This window comes from Malania oleifera, chromosome 9, assembly GCF_029873635.1.
Source record: "Malania oleifera isolate guangnan ecotype guangnan chromosome 9, ASM2987363v1, whole genome shotgun sequence".
NCBI classification, from domain to species: Eukaryota; Viridiplantae; Streptophyta; class Magnoliopsida; order Santalales; family Ximeniaceae; genus Malania; species Malania oleifera.
Genome location: NC_080425.1, coordinates 73,801,618 through 73,818,917, shown reverse-complemented (window position 1 = coordinate 73,818,917; position 17,300 = coordinate 73,801,618). Strand labels below are relative to the sequence as shown.

Sequence of the window (17,300 nt, the reverse complement as noted above, 5' to 3'; positions counted from 1 at the left end):
GTCTACATTGGGAATACACCTTTTATAACATGTGTTAAATTACTGGGATGAGACAACTCTCAGTAAGACGAAATATGTTATTACCAGTGTGTGGCAGCTGAGTTTACATGAATAATATACTGTTAAAAAAATTGAAACTGAGACAACATGTAAAATAATATACTATATAACTCACACCTATATGGCTTAAAATACAACTGTTTCTGAACTTTCTATTGAATCATACTTTTAGTAATTATAAATAAATCTGCTGTTTTTCTATAAATTTTTATATATATACATAACTATGAAAACTTCCTTGGATGACTATATGTCATGATTTAACCCCTCAAGAGAGAATATATTTTTCTCAATGATGTATATGAAAAGTATGATCTTTATATGAAAGATATATATGTATGAGATGCTTCAAATATCTAAACTTTATTCAATATCTCCCAAAAATTATGTCTTAAAAATATGCTTTGGAGATCCTAGGGTTTGCTTTTAAATAACTTTTGCAAAAATAATAAAATATAAAATCTTTGAATCAGAATATAGCTTTGAATATCACAACGACTTAAGCTCTTATTTTCAAATACCTTTTGCAGAAATAATATGAAATCTTTTGAATAGAAATATACCTTTGAATATTACAAAATATTTTTCAAATAAATATATATGTGAAATTCGAGTTCTTGCTCCCAATAAATATTTTAAATGAAAGAATACGGGAATTGATGAGCTTAGTAAAAATAAGATCGAATGCTCAATAATAAACTTAACTAAACCTCAAGATCAAACCAGTTTTTTGTAAGATGATATGAGTGTAAGCACTTGGATCTTAAAGATAATATTGACAAATGCCCAAACTTGATGCGAATACGTTGAAAGTAGGCAAAGCTTAGCAAAAGGTGTGCAAAGGTTGTGCAAAAGTGTTAACCTAGGGTTTAGAGTTGATATATATAAGTGTTCTTGGCCTTTGATCAATTTTCAACCGTTGGATCATTTAATTAAAAAAATTTACGTCTATTTTTGCGCTGAAGCGTCGTTCTGCGCCATGAACTCATTGATGAATGTCCGTACCAGTCGACTAATGTCCTTCAATCGCTCGTCGATGAGAACGGGGGATTCGGCGATGAGTGGGCTGTCTGAGAAAATCAGGGTCTCGATATTTTCTTGTCGACGAGTGTACTACACTCGCTCGTTAACGACTCTATGTGGCTAGTCGACGAGTGCCTTGTCTTTCAGTCCTATGATCCTTATAAAATATAGATCCACCCTATTACAAATGCATATGAATATCTCATGAAAAACATGCATCCTAGGGTCAGTCTATATGTCATTTTGAGCTTCGCATCATATCTTATGAGTTATGCAAATACAATCGAACCTAATTTTTGAAATACAATTGAAAATTTAGATTGTCTTTATCCTTCTACTCTTCTGCTTCCATGGATTGAGTCAAGTGGTATGTACCTCGTGACTTCCATAGCGTACTTACCATCTGTGCATGCTAAGTCATGATTCTGTTCAAAATCTCAATGCACAGGTAAAATACCAAATGATTTGTCATTATTAAAACAAGATTGGACTCATAGAGTCAATAGTCGGCTTAAGAAAAGTCTTTATGGTTTGAAGTAGGCACCCCAGGTAGTGGTATAAGAACTTTGAGTCTCTTATGGAGGAGTAAGGCTACAGGAAGACTGGTTCTAACCATTGTGTTTTTGTGCAAAAATTTTCTGATGGTGATTTTATTATTCTATTGCTTTATGTTGATGATATATTGATTGTTGGCATGAATTCTTCCAAAATTGACAGGTTGAAGAAGCAATTTAGTCAATCATTTGCAGTGAAGAACTTGGTGCTAACAAAGCAGATTCTTGGGGTTCGCATTCATAGATGTAGAAAAGACAAGAAGTTGTTTATATCACAAGAGCAATACATTGAGAAAGTGCTTGAAAGGTTCAACATGAACAATGTTAAAGTGGTTAGCTCTCCTCTTGTTACACACTTTAAGTTGAGCACAAAGCAAAGCCCTTCAACAGATGAAGAGAAGGAAGATATGGAAAGAATTCCACATGCGTTAGCAGTAGGAAGCTTGATGTATGCAATGGTTTGTACGAGGCCAGACATAGCCTATGTAGTTGATGTTGTTAGCAGGTTTCTCTTAAATCCAGGAAGAGAATATTGGAATGCGGTAAAGTGGATTATGAGATATCTACGAGGCACTTCCAAGTTGAATCTTAGCTTTGGGAGTGGCAAACCACTGTTGGTTGGCTATACATATTATAATATGGTTGGAGATGTGGATACCTGTAAGTATACTTCGGGTTATTTGATCACTTTCTCAAGAGGGATTGTTTATTGGTAGTTGAGGTTACAAAATGTATTGCACTTTCTACAATTGAAGCAAAGTTGATTGTAGCAACGGAAGCTTGTAAAGAGTTGCTATGGTTGAAAAAGTTTTTACGAGGGTTTGGTTTCAAGCAACAACAATATGTGTTGTTTTGTGATAATCAAAGTACTATTCACCTTGCTAAGAATTCTTCATTTCATTTGAGATCGAAACACATTGATGTAAGATAAGAGATACTCTTAATGACAAGTTGATAATACTTGAGAAAATTCACACCGATGATAATGGCTCTGATATGTTAACGAAGGCTCTAACAAGAGAGAAGCTTGAGTTTTGTCACTTGATCGCCAAGATGGCGAATCCCCCTACCTAGTCGAGAAGGGGGAGATTTTTTGGACTAGGTTTCCTTCCTAAGTGAGGATGACTCAAACTTACCCAATACTAGCCCATGCGTGGAGAGACCCATTTGGGAGAATAGGATCAATAACTCTATCCTTTGCTACTGCAAAGAGAGGTAAACAATTAGAAAAATAAGAAAGAAAATAAAATAGAGCAGCCGCCACATAGAAAGACAAAAAGAAAAGAGAGTTTCGGAATTTTCTATCCAATATTGATCAACTGCTTTGAGCAATGAGCGTTTGTGGTCCGATTGAACCGAAATTTTATAGGGATGTTCATGACATATGAATCTTCATTGTGAACGGTGGAGATTGTATTTCGAGCATTCGGTGTCAATTTTTCAACCCATGGACGGTAGCCTCTATTTTGGTGAGATCTTTCTTTAATTCTTGTAGAAGTTGATTCAAGTCAAGGAATTGTATTTCTTGAAGATAGTTGTTGATTGTATGCCTCTAGTTGAGACTAGAGAAGACTCATGTATTCCCGTAATTGTTGATAGTGGAATTATTTGAGTGGAATACAGTCCCGTGGTTTTTCCTTTCTCACACCGAGAAGGTTTTCCACATAAAAGCCATGTGTCTTGTGCTTGTGATGTTTGGATGGATATATATTTCCCGCATATATATTGTTCTATTTTATAGCTTCCTGCAAATCCACACAAAGAGGGAGTTTGAGTATTGTTGTTTCTCCCAACATGTAGTTGGCATGGATAAAAAAGCTAGCAAAGAAATTTATAAAAAAAGAAAAAGTTATGCACCAATTACAATTTATAAATGCACATGCAAAGGGCGTCTAAATTTGGTGCACAACCCTGAGCTATTAGAGTACCTAGATGGTAATTATTTATATCATTTATTTTCTTATGTTGCATTTGGAAGCATGAAATTTGTATCTTGAATTCAGACATTAGTCAATTTTTTTTAAAAAAAAATCAATATATTTTTATATTACATCTTATCTAAATTTGATAAAAATATAAATTTAGTGTTTTCCAAATATATGGTTAGTCTTTTTCTCCTTGTTCAACATTTTAAATTCATATTTAATACTTTGAAACATGTATTATATTTTTAGCCTTATCACTCAATCCCATACTTACATTATCTACCTGTCTCTAAAATATGTTTACTATATTTTTTTATATATCTTATAATTATTTTATTAAGAGGCCATCATCCTTCAATTTTAATATATTTAATGCTTTTCTTTTTCTTGTCTCCACCTTCTCTATTTTTTAATATCACCTAATTTTACCATGTATATATATATATATATATATATATATATATATATATATATATATATATATATAACTTTTATTTTATTTTATTTTAATTTTCACTAAAAAATTCATCTTGTCCGTCCCTAGTAATTGTCAAAAGTTTTCTCACTTGTACAGTTTTATTATGTGCTCTTCCACAACTTTCCAAACCGATACCAATTTTTTTACCAGCTCATTTGGGATCTAAAATCTTGCCTATTATATCTAAAATCAAAATCCTGTTTAATTAAGGATTCAAAAATTTATATGCAAATTCTTAAATTTTAAAATAAAATAATAAATCTTATTATGTATATTTTGCATTTCAGAATATAAATTGAATAATTAAATATAAATTTAATTTTCCAAGAGTACAAAATATATAGAACCCATTTACATTAAGAATTTTACTTGAAAAAAGAAAAGAAAAAAAAAATAAGAAGGAAGCATATGAAAGTTTATTTTTATATGATTAAAAATTTTTAAAAATAAGATAAAATAAAACAATTATCATGTGTAAAATCAAAAATTTGTTTATAGGTTATGTATATATATATATATAATTTTTTCTTACTTTTTCTCGATAATGAAAATTTGGACTCTTAAATATTTTAGGTTTATCTTCCGATCAGCTAATGTGTTGACATGTTGGCGTTGATGATAATCAACAGCGGCTGCTGATGGCGACAGCGGCGGTAGCATCCAACAACTAATGGGGGCGGACACAGGAGCGCAGGGCCGTAAGGACCAGTGGTGTTGGTCGTCATCAACAATGGAGCCAATCACGGTTAAGGCAACAGCGGCGAGGAGTGGAGGGCCGTAATTAGCGGGACGGAAAATCGCTGTAGTTGGATTGTAACCAAAGCATTTTACAAATTTTTTTTTAAAAAAATTGCAAATAAAATCCAAAATTGGTGCTCTAAAAATGGTTCACCAAAAAAACAATAGGAAAAAAACTCTTCGTCGTGACCCAAACTTTGGTAGGCATCATTAACAAGAAGACCATTCAACTTTTGAAGCAGCCCTTCCAGATTCTTGTTGAATTGGAAATTGCAGTCGAGTACCAAATAAACACTCATAACACACTTCGGATTGAATTTGAATAAATTTTATATTGCGTGTTATTCAAATCTAAATCCAAAGTCTCAATGGTAAATAAAATCCGACAGAATAAAATCAAATATATCACTTGGTTCATTCAAGTAGTTTATTCAAATTTTCACTTTATTATATTCTCATCCTGTAAATCAAACGCAATGTAATCTTTTTCTGAGGGCAGTAGCACAGACAGTTGCAATAAGCATTTAATTAAGGCTTTTTTCTTCTTCTTTTTTCATAAGTTGAAAGCCTCCTGGCATAATATTTCCATCATCTGGAAGTTGGTGGGGGACTGCATCCATAAGAACGCAGTGCAGGGTCCAATGAGCCAGAGCAAACCGCCCTTGGAGACGCACTTGGGCACTCTAAAATATTTTGATTAACTTGATCAAAAGCTTCAAGTGAAATGAGGCTACTATACACATGAATCAACTACACAGTATGACTTTCCAAATGATCATTTGTTACTCCTTACATTGATCAACCCCTCCACAAACAAATAAAAAAGCCCAAAAAAAAAAAAATAACAAAACAAAACAAGGAAAACAGAGCGATTGTCTGCAATTTACAGAACAAATTCAAGCGAGCAAAACAGTGAACAAATGTCATTGACAGCCGAATTCAGGCATTCCAAAAGAGGATATACACAGAGGATATGCACTGCCCCCTATTTTTTTTTTTTTTTAAAGGTTCAGCAGCTGTATAGAGAGGAGCACAAAACATAGAATTTACCTTGTATTTTCAAATTTTCTCGGTTTGGAAAAATTTATACCTGATTGTTCAGAACGCTACACATGTAACATGGCTAAATTGCACTGCCTCACGCCCATCTGCTTGGTGTTATTATGCCACTTACAATTTGCTCATCTTTGCAGTAAGCACCAGCAATGAATGAAAAGAAAATGGGGAATGCACCTCAGGAAATGTATCATGTCAGTCCCCACACCTTTTCTCTCTTATCTCACTTTTTTTTTTAATTTTCTTTTCTTTAGAAGGGTGGAAAAGGTTGAAAGGAAATGAATCCGCAAAGACTCTTTTAGCATTGGGCGAGGACAAAACAGCCAAACTGCATCCAAATAAGTAGCTACCACTGATCTGAATATCCAAAAACTGTCACGCAACTCCTAACTTCTGTATCTCAATCTGTAATTTCAAACAGCAACGAAGTCCAATTCTGAATGAGTAGCTGACTGCTGATAGTTATTCAGTGACAGGAGGGTTGAAGATCATTTCCTGCACCGGAAAAAAAAAAAAAAAAAAAAAAAAAAGCAGCATGTCATTCTCATACAGCACAACATAATCAGAAATTCATCCGATCACCTAGCAAATAAATGTCATTCAAGCCAAACCTTATCACATACGGGACATGTGTCACTTCTCTCCATCCATTCAAGAATGCAGGCAAGGTGAAAATGATGCTCGCACTTTGTGATAATTTTTGGATTTTCTGCATCATATTCTGCAGGGAAGAGAAGCGAAACCTTCATTGGCCTAATGTTCAACAAAGCAAGATCATCAATGAAAAACATGCAATGCAGAAGGATCAAGAATGCAGAAAATGCTACAAAAACTACTTTCAATGAAAATATGTAATGCAGAAGGGTAAAGAATGCAGAAAACGCTACAAAAACTAAGTTAGAAACCATTAAGTTCGTTTAACGCAGTGTGTTTAAAAGTTTAAGGAACAGAGTGGGCCTTTTGCATACCATTAATTAAAAAGATACAACGCAAATGACCAAAAGTCAGTAAATGTTGTCAACACAAGTTAAAAATTGTCAAGTTTGTTCAATTCAGCGCATTTGAAAGAAGGTGAACAGGGGGCCATTTGAAGAAAAAGAAATGTTTATCCATAAGGTCAAGGCAAACCAAGGGATCATTTTATTCTAACTTTTCTCCTTCATTTACAAATTTGCTTTTCATGTATACTGCATGCACTACGGGGCAGCCCCATTTTTGGTGCCTTCTAAAATCTAATACAGTTGCTTACGCTTAAAATTAAAAAAATTCAACATGTTGCGACTTGCAAAGAACACGCATGTTATAACTAGCTTGAAGTACGGACACTACCTTCAAGACAGGTGGGACAGACATCCTCCTCTTCCATAGATGAAACAATAGGCTCAGTTGACTTTGATAGCTCAAGTTCTGGCTGCTTCACCGTGTCAAGTTCAAAATTTGTTTGTACTTTGCCATCTGATTCACTCAGCTCTTCACAAGTATTGCCACCTGCATTTTCTTCAGCCAAATCAGAATTTGTTGTTTGCACTGTTGTATTATTTTTGTTGCCACATGTTTCTGGAGGAGTTTGAGGACGTCCCAGATCTGCATCATATGGCATAGGTACAGGAGGCGGTCTATATGTGTCAGGGATTGATGTATCCAGATTTGTATCAACCAGCAGTCCTGTAGAGAGTGCAGAGGTGGCACCATGGTGAGCTGATAAGGGTTGATGCTCTTCAGAAACTCTTGGGAACTGCAGAAATTGTTCAGAGAAAGGCAGGGAATGACATCTGAATAACTTCGAACAATGGTATTCTTTTCTTCATAAAAATTATATGATCGCTAGCAAAGGATGACACTATTATTAGCTGCTTCTTTTTTTGTTTTTTCTGGTTCATCCCCTATTTTATACACTTAAAAAGACAATATTTACCCTCTTGAGGCTTCATTTTAGGAAATGTAAAAAGCAAAGATGATTAAAGAGAGTTTTTTCATTCAGAATTCTGGTAAAATATATTTTCATGATTACACAGATACACATATTTTCATTATTAAAATTCTATATTTGATTTTTTTTATACTAATATCACATTTAAAAAAAAAAATTGAAAAGCTATATTAAATCCCTAGAGAGCACAAATCATGCTTTTTCCTAAACAAACATGGCTAATTAAATTTATAGTGAACCAGTTGTTGCAGTTGATTTGCTTTTTTTTTTTTTGGGTAGGCAAATGAAAGCTTTATTAAAGGTTGCAAGTGCCGCCCACAGGGAAAAAAAATTTATAAATAAATATCATCACTAGGATCAATGGCAGCTTAACACTTTACAAAATGCTACCACACTAAACCACAGGAATAGTTCTTTAAGCCAGTTGTCCTTTATAATATTTAAAGAGGTGTCAAACCCTTCAAATGCCCTATGATGCCTCTCCCTTCAGACCAACAAAGAAACAGTAAGAGGAATCAACTCAATAATCTCTTTCTACCCCTCCATGCCCACAATTCTGCTGAAATAAAGCCTACAACTGCTCAGAGAATTCCCATCATACTCAAAACACAATTCCACAAATTTCTGGTCCAACTACAACAAATAAGGTGGTGGTACACAGCCTCAATCTCTCCTTTACAAAGATCACATCTGTTCACCAATACATCTCCCCTTTTTCGCAAGTTATCCAGTGTCAAAATATTATTCTGAGCTGCTTCCCAAGTAAAGAAAGCAGCCTCACTAGGAGCACTACTTTTACAAATGAAGACACATCTTGGTTTCTTGAAAGCAAAGCACTCCAGTCACTCCCTTAAGTTATTTCCCCAGTGCCCTCCTCTTAAGATTGTTTAAACCCCTAACGTTCTAGAATAAAATTGTTTCAGTATAACTTCTGTTGTTCGTCAAATGCGCAGCGGAAGCACACAATCACACAACGAATTAATTAACAAACAAAGCAATCACTCGATGATGAAACATATTGAAGAAGCAAACACTTAGTAATAAGAAGAATGGAAACACAACCAAAAAACACAAGATTTACGTGGTTCGGCAATTTGCCTACATCCACGGGAGTAACAACTTTGTTTTCCACTATGAATAATGTCAAAGCTTACAATAGGGTTACAAATCATAGATTATATGCGAACCCTAAACATATAGGAACCTTAGATCCCATCTAAACAATCCCTATAGCAATCCCCAGAGGAAATCCCTCTTATTAGCCCAATCTACTGGCCTCCTGATTTGAATTACGTGACTTGGGCTGATTGAAACCATCAATGGTTTGGAGCAGAAAGAAACACCTCTGCATTCCACTTGAAACCGTCGACGATTAGGGTCCAAACCGTCGACTGTTATCCCTCAACCTGCAGCCTCCTCTCATGCCCTTGCTTAACGTTTCATGTAGCTTTCCCGGTACATGCGTTCACTCTGAATATGAGCCCCAACAATCTCCACCTTGGCGAATATTCACCACTTAGGAAATTTGAAAGCATAACCACTACTCCACCCGGGACAATAGATTGGGTACGTCTCCTTTCTAGCACTTGGAGACGTTGATCAGGTTCAAGCAATGCTTGAACTTGTACGTTGTGACCGACTTCGTCACCATATCGGCCGCATTGTCAGATGTATGAACCTTCTTAAGAAGAAGTTCCCCTGAAGCAATCAGTTCTCTGACCTTGTGATACCGCACATCAATGTGCTTCGTCTTCGCATGGTACACCTAATTCTTCGCCAAGTAGATGACATTCTAACTATCACACTACCGCCGAACTCCACCTTACTAGACATCCAGCTCTCTGACCAATCCCATAAGCCACAACACTTCCTTGGAAGCCTTAGCCACTGTCATGTACTCTGACTCAGTAGTAGATAAAGCCATGAGCAACTGCACAATACACCTCCAACAAATAGGTCCTCCCATAAGGGTAAATACGTACCCTGTGGTACACCTCCTGTCATCCAGGTCTCCTGCGTAGTCAACATCCACATACCCTATCACTGACGGATTACTCTGTTGTGCATTGAACACTATACCATATCCGATCGTACCCCTCAAGTATCTAAGAATCCACTTCACAGCATCCCAGTGCTATCAACTCGGGTTCGAGAAGAATTTGTTCATCACGCTAACAGCATGTGCCAAGTCCAGCCTCGTACGCACCATGCCATACATTAGACACCCCACTGCACTAGCATATGGGACCTTCAACATATCACGAACCTCATCGTCTGCCCTTGGGCATTGGGCAATAGATAGCCCGAAATGACTCACCAAAAGCGTGCACACCGTCTTAACATTAGCCATGCTAAACCTCTCCAACACCTTCTCCTCATAGCTGCCCTGAAATAACTTTAGTCTCCCTGCAGCTTTGTCCCTGCAAATCTCCATGCCAAGTATTCTCTTGGTTGCACCCAAGTATTTCATGTTGAACTCTTATCCCAACAAAGTCTTCAACTGATTTACCTCGGTCATATCTTTAGTAGCAATCAGCATATTGTCAACATACAGCAGCAAAAATATAAGAGATCTATCCATAAGTTTCCTCACATAAACGCAGCAATCGTACTCACACCTATTGTAGCCAATATGTGTCATATAGGCGTCAAACCTCTTGTACCACTGCCTCAGAGACTACTTTAGCCCATACAATGACTTCTCTAGTTTGCGGACTAAGTACTCCTGTCCAAGTTGGCTAAACCCTTTTGGCTATGTCATGAAAATCAACTCCCCCAGATTACCATGGTGGAATGTCATCTTTATGTCCATCTGCTTGAGATACATATCATGTTGCACCACCAGTCCCAACACTACCCTGATGGAAGTGTGTCTGACCACAAGGGAGAAGATTTCATCATAATCTACTCCCTTCCTCTGTGAGTACCCCTTCGCTACCAAGCTAGCCTTGTACTTCTCTCTTTCCCTTTCTGAAATTGCTTCCTTCTTCCTGTATACCCTTTGCATCCAATCGCCCGCTTCCCAGCTAGAAGCTCGACCAAGTCCCACGTTTGTTTCTTATGCAACGACTTATCTCCTCCACCATAGCGCCTATCCAGCTACCCTTCTCTTGGCTATGCACGGCCTCCTGAAAGGTAGTAGGATCTTCATTGCTGGTGATAAGCGCACAAGACACCAGATTGTCAAAACTGTACGACGAGAGTGGCCTGACGACACTTATGGGTTTGTCTACAGCTATGCTACGACGCGGCTGCTGGATATCCAAGCTAGAACTCCTTGTGTCATCTCCACCCTGAGTTTCTAACTCTACCTGCACCGCTAGCTGATCTCTCAGGCTTGGACTCCCTACTTGTTTGCCCCGAGTCTTTTAACTCCACTTGAATCGCATGCTCATTGCTGCTGCAATTTTCTGGTTCCTGTTTCTCTATTTCTTCCTGAGTACACAACATAGTTTTCTCATCAAAAACTACACTCCTATTAATCACCACCTTGTTTACCATTGGATCCCACAATTTGAATCTTTTTACGTCTTTCTGATATCCCAGAAAAATGCACCGTCTAGACTTTGCCTCAAGCTTAGATTTCTCCTCATCGGGAATGTGCACATAGGTCGGACACCCAAATACTCTAAGTCCAGAGTAGTCTACCTTGTCACTTGTCCACACCTCCTCAGCAACTTTCCCATTCTGTAATGCCCTTGGTGATCTGTTTATCAAGAAACATGTCATACTAACCGCCTCGGCCCGAAAATTCATGGCGAGCCCAACATGAACCTTAGGCATCGAGCCCTTTCAGTTAGGGTTCGGTTCATCCTCTCCGCCACACCATTTTGCAGCGGTGTCCAGCGTACGGTAAAATGTCTCCTTATGCCCTACTGCTCGCAGAACTCTCTTAATCCCGAGTTTGTGCACTCGGTTCCATTGTCTATCTTGAGGAACTTGATCTTTCTTCCGGTCTGATTTTCCACTTGACCTTTCCACAGTTTAAACTTGGCAAGCGTCTCCGACTTGTGACGCATAAAGTAAACCTAGACCTTTCGTGTCGTCAATAAAACTCACGAAATACACGTCCCCCTCGTGATGCTACTCTCACCTATCCCCAAACGTCCATATAAATGTAATCCAGTACTCCCTCCATCTTGTGCGTGGCAATCATAAACTAAACCCGATTCTACTTTCTAAGCACACAGTACTTCCAGAACTTCAGCTTACATGATTTTACCCCTTCAGAAGATTCCTTTTGTGAAGTTCTTTCATCCCACGCTCACCCACATACCCTAGACGACAGAACAGTACTGTAAGACTCAGACTCTACAACTGCAGCTCCACTTACAACAATGGTACCCAGCAGTGTATATATATTACCCGACACTCTTTTCCCCTTCATCACGGTCAAAACTCCCATGCTCATTTCATTACCCCACCTTTGGACTCATAACTGAACCCGTTACAATTCAAGGTGCCTAACGAAACCAGATTCTTCCTCAACTCTAGTATGTTTCTCACATCACACGACGTCCTCACCACACCATCGTACATCCTGATTCTGACATTCCCCATCCCGATCACTTTGCACACAGCATCGTTCTCCATCAGAACGGAACCAGAGCTAACCAAATGTACGTAGTGAACCAGTCCTTGTTGGGCGTCAAATGATACGAACATGCCAAGTCCAAGATCCAAGAATCTGCGAACTCATCTGACCCTGATGAAACCGAAAGCATATCACCGTCACTGCTCTGAAAGTCTAATTCAACTACATTCACCGTTGTTGGCGAGCCTTCTTTGCATTCAACAACTCCTTTCCTCCTCTTCGGAAACTCGAATTTTATGTGCCCTCTTTTCCCGCACTTAAAACAACGCACTTCCTTCTTCTTCCTGAACTTGGATCAAGCCCTACGGCTGCTCGATCCACCCCGAAAACCACTCCTCCCACGATCCTATTTCAGCTTCGCCACGAGCCCTTCAGCATGTGAACTCTCATCACTGGCCTTCTTCTTTTGATGGAACCCCAGCAATGCACTCGTGATGTCCTCCAACTCCAGGATTTCTTTTCCCCAAGTCAGCGTCGTAACCAGGTTTTCGTATGTAGGAGGCGTCAATAGGGAATTTAGTAGCATCAATGCTTTATCCTTTTCCTCGGACTTCACATTAACGCGCTTCAAATCACTAATGATTTGATTGAAAGTGTTGATGTGCTGAATCAGGTTTGAACCCTCCGTCATCTTAAGCCAATCAAGCTTTTGCTTAAGATATAGTTTGTTCGTAAGCGACTTTAACATGTACTAGCTTTCGAGCTTCAATCAAATCACAGTCAGCAATTCCTCATCCATGACGTTGTACATCACGTCATTGGTCAGACAATGCCAGATAGTGGACATAGCCTTTGCTTCAAGCTCCTTCCAACTTGCGTCATTCATGTCATCCGACTTCTTTATGTATAACGCCTTCACCATCCCTTGCTGCACTAGCAAGTATTTCACTCTCCGTTGCCAAAACCCGAAATTACCAGTTTTGTCGAACTTGTTCACATCAAGCTTCATCGAAAAGACCCCAGCCATTAAGAACCAATAGCTTTGATACCACTTGTTGTTCGTTGGATGTGTAGGGGAAGCACACAATCACAACGAATTAATCAACAAACAATCAATGCAATTACTCGATGATGAAATATACTGAAGAAGCAAACACTCAGTAATGAGAAGAATGGAAACAACCAAAAAACACAAGATTTACGTGGTTCGGCAATTTGCCTACATCCACGGGAGCAGCAACTTCGTTTTCCACTATGAACAATGTCAAAGCTTACAATAGGGTTACAAGTCATTGATTATATGCGAATCCTAAACGTATAGGAACCTTAGATCCTATCTAAACAATCCATGTAGCAATCCCCGGAGGAAATCCCTTCGATTAGCCCAATCTACTGGCCTCTCGATTTGAATTACGTGACTTGCGCCGACTGAAACCGTCGATGGTTATGCCAAACTATCGACGATTTGGAGCAGAAAGAAACACCATTGCATTCTGCCTGAAACCGTCGATGATTAGGGCCCTAACCGCCAAACCGTCGACGGTTATCCCTCTTCCTGCAGCCTTTTCTCATGCTCTTGCTCCTCGCTTCACGTAGCTTTCCCGATACATGCGTCCCGCTCAGAATATGAGCCACATCCCTAACTTCTTCATTGAGAGCCTGCATTTGCCCTGCTGCTAGACTTGTTATTTGACCTCCCACTCGCTCTATCGTAATTAATTGAGAATTCCAGCCTCTTTGGCACTCCCTTAATGTTACTGACATTGGAGGTGGATTTTTCAAGCAATTCTTTCTTTCTTCATTCCTATTATGTCTTCAAAGAATCTTACCTCTGTCCTCAAACGGTTCAAAAGCTACTTTCACACCCCCACTAATCTGTTCTTCTAGAGAAACACCCCCAACAGTGCACAATCCAACACAAGCTCCCTTCAGAGCCTCTCCTCTCTTAACTGCTGACGTAACTGACTACACCCTCCTACTGGCAACAAAACTCAACTCCTAGTCACACCTCCTTCAAACAACCAGAATCCCCTTCTGATAGCCTTGCTGCTTCCTTGGTCTTATCCAGAAAATCAACAACCTATTTAATTGTTAAAATAATATTCCTCTGCCACCCCCCACCCACCCCCATATGAACCAACCTCATTTATGGGATCCTTACCCTCTAACCGAAGTCATCAATTGCACCTCTAAGAAGGAGTCCAAAAGATCTACCTTTCCTTGCACCTCCAATCTTACTTTTCAAAAAAGATGGGCTTTTTTACCGTTTACCTGACACAAGCCCAAAAATCCCCTTGCCTTGGTCATGTTACAATGGAATTGGGCCTTTAGAAGCTCCAAAGAGAGAGGCTCTCTTAGGCTAAACCACTTTGAACCTAGCAAAGTCTTCTCACATCTCCTTAAAAGTGTGTATCAAAGTAGGCCACGAAAAAGTAGACAGCCCAAAAAATTTGAATTTATATCAACTGCTGCCTAGCAATCCCTACATTCCCATGTTCTTTTCTTCACAAGCTCATTCACTGATCCAGGCAACCCTCGTTCACTCCTCTACACTGTCCCTGCGATGTTGCTACTTTCACATACAAATCTTCCCATGAGATTGAAACCCTACAGTTTCAAAAACAACCCTTTTAACCTCCAGCCCGCTCTCCACATCCATCTCCTTCTGCAGTAGCAACCGAGGACTATCAGCAAACTTGCCACGTTTTTCTAATAGAGAAAGACTGACTGAGCCCACTCCCATGGGGATTCTGCTTGCTCGCATATCTTGCACTGAGATTTGTAGATCTTCAACTAATCACTGCCCATGAAACCATCAGGGAAAATGATGGAATGAAGGCCACCCTCATTAAATTCAAGATAAAACTAGCAACAATCTAGCATCCTTCCAGCCTTGTTTTGCTTCAGTTCCATAATGAAATCCCTATCCTTCTCCCTCATTTTTCCTCCCCCATGAAAACTCCCCATCTTCAAACCAAAAATCATGTTGCAACTGAAGGGACCATTCGCTGGCCTCTACCACCAAGTATGACAAGGATTGTTTCCCTCTCTTGTACTCACTAATCCTTAACATGCCTTCTCCTTGACCTTCCAATACCAAGTTGAACAATTTGCTCTCAATATCAACAAACCTAAGCAAGCTCCCTTACTCCCATGACTCAAGGCTCAAAACTAAATAAATTCTTCCTCCTATGACTACTATAATTTTAATCATACGAGACTTAAGAGGGCATTATTATTTATTCAATTATGTTAAAATATTAAATAAAAAAGGATCGAGCATCTCAAGCTAGCATTGGAGTGGCAATAGGTTTCATTTGAACTAGCTATGGGCACACACTATGTGCATGTTCCATGGCTTTCTATTTTTAAATTTTTTTAAAAAATTACAAAAATTAGCCATGGGCATACAATATGTGCGTGCTCCATGTCTTTATTTTTTAAGACTATAAAAAAAATTATAAAATAATCAAATAGTATAAGGTCATTTTGGGATATTTGTAGATAGTTATAGGGGTATTTTGGGATAATTATGAATAGTTATAGGGATAAACTTGATATAATTATACGAGTATTTTGGAATAGTTGTAGGTAATTAAAGGAATATTTTGGAAATATCATTGGAGTTATAGGGATAAATTTGACATTTTTGAAAGAAGACACCAAAGGAAGAATCCCCTTTATGTTATTAAAGAAAATAACAAAAACTTAAATAGTATAAGGGCATTTTGGGATAGTTGTAGATAGTTATAGGGGTATTTTTGGATAATTATGAGTAGTTATAGGGATAAATTTGATATAATTATAAGGGTATTTCGGAATAGTTGTGGTAGTTAAAGGAGTACTTTGGGATAATTATGAGAAATTATAGGGATAAATTTGATATAATTATAAGGATATTTTGGAATAGTTATAGGTAATTAAAGGAGTATTTTGAAATAATCATTAGCAGTTCAAGGATAAATTTGACATTTTTTAAAGAAGACGCCAAAGGAAGAATCTCCTTTATAGTATTAGAGGTGCTCGTTATTGACAAAACACACTAAATATCAAAGTAAATAAACCTAAAAATGGGGGGAAAATTACTAGCTAAAATAAACCAACTTAAAATTGAGTTTTCAAGCTTTAATATAGGAAAAAGAGTGAAATAAATGCACAAAAATTATAATTAACACGTAACACACAAAGCTCCTAAATAAGGGGTCTAGGGAGGGCATGATGAAGAAGCTATTATCTTCATGCTTCGAGAGACTATTTCCAAACCTTTGAACCTCTAACCTTGAATTTTGGATGCTAGTTAGCTGGAATATGAGGCGTTTTGGGTCGTGGGTTGGGTACAGGAACAGGGTATGCTACTTGCTTTGGGTGGGGCTTAGACAACATGCCATTTTGGGTCATTGTACGCTTGAACCACTTCTTTGGGTCGATTAGTTGGTACACGTCTGATAGCAGCAAGTTCTGAACTATTTACTCAGGATGGAATATAGAATATAGAAAAACATCCCCCTTATTCTTACTCAATTAAATTATATAAATTATAAATAAACAATAATTAGTTAGTAAAATAATTCATTTCTTTTACTGTAAATTAATATGTTATTTCTTAAATAATAATCCGCATAAAAAAGGGGGTGGGGTAAACTTGGTCAAACAGCTCTCTCTCCATACAAAAAAAATTGGGGGGAGGGGTAGCCACTCAGTCACTCATCCCTTCTGCCCAAACATGGAGGGTGGGGCTGTGGGGGTAAACTTCTTGGTCAAAACTTATCTCTCTCTCTCTCTCTCTCTCTCTCTCTCTCTCTCTCTCCCTGCCTGTTTGAATCAATCCACCACTATGCAACAGGAAACCCTTGTAGAGTCTCCATCCACCTTGCACAACACAAATCCTTGTGAAATCTCCTAGCAGCATGAAACCCTCGCAGTCTTACAAGAAACCCTCACTGGAGCATCACCCTGCAGCAGGCAGCCCTCGTCTCTCCCTGTCCCAGGCTTCACAGCTCTC

General features: G+C 38.2%; 1 protein-coding gene across 1 annotated transcript in view; it reads right to left on the bottom strand.

Moving 5' to 3' along the window:
- Positions 1 to 5,538: 5,538 nt before the first annotated feature.
- Positions 5,539 to 17,300, bottom strand: part of LOC131164408 (probable E3 ubiquitin-protein ligase RHB1A) — a 33,515-nt gene continuing 21,753 nt past the window's right edge. Inside the window, exons 3-5 of the mRNA XM_058121568.1 lie at positions 7,164 to 7,569; positions 6,446 to 6,555; positions 5,539 to 6,329 (exon numbers count right to left, since the gene is read on the bottom strand). Coding sequence (XP_057977551.1) covers positions 6,297 to 6,329; positions 6,446 to 6,555; positions 7,164 to 7,569 — 549 coding nt within the window. The 3' untranslated portion in view covers positions 5,539 to 6,296. The remainder of the gene's footprint in view (positions 6,330 to 6,445; positions 6,556 to 7,163; positions 7,570 to 17,300) is intronic.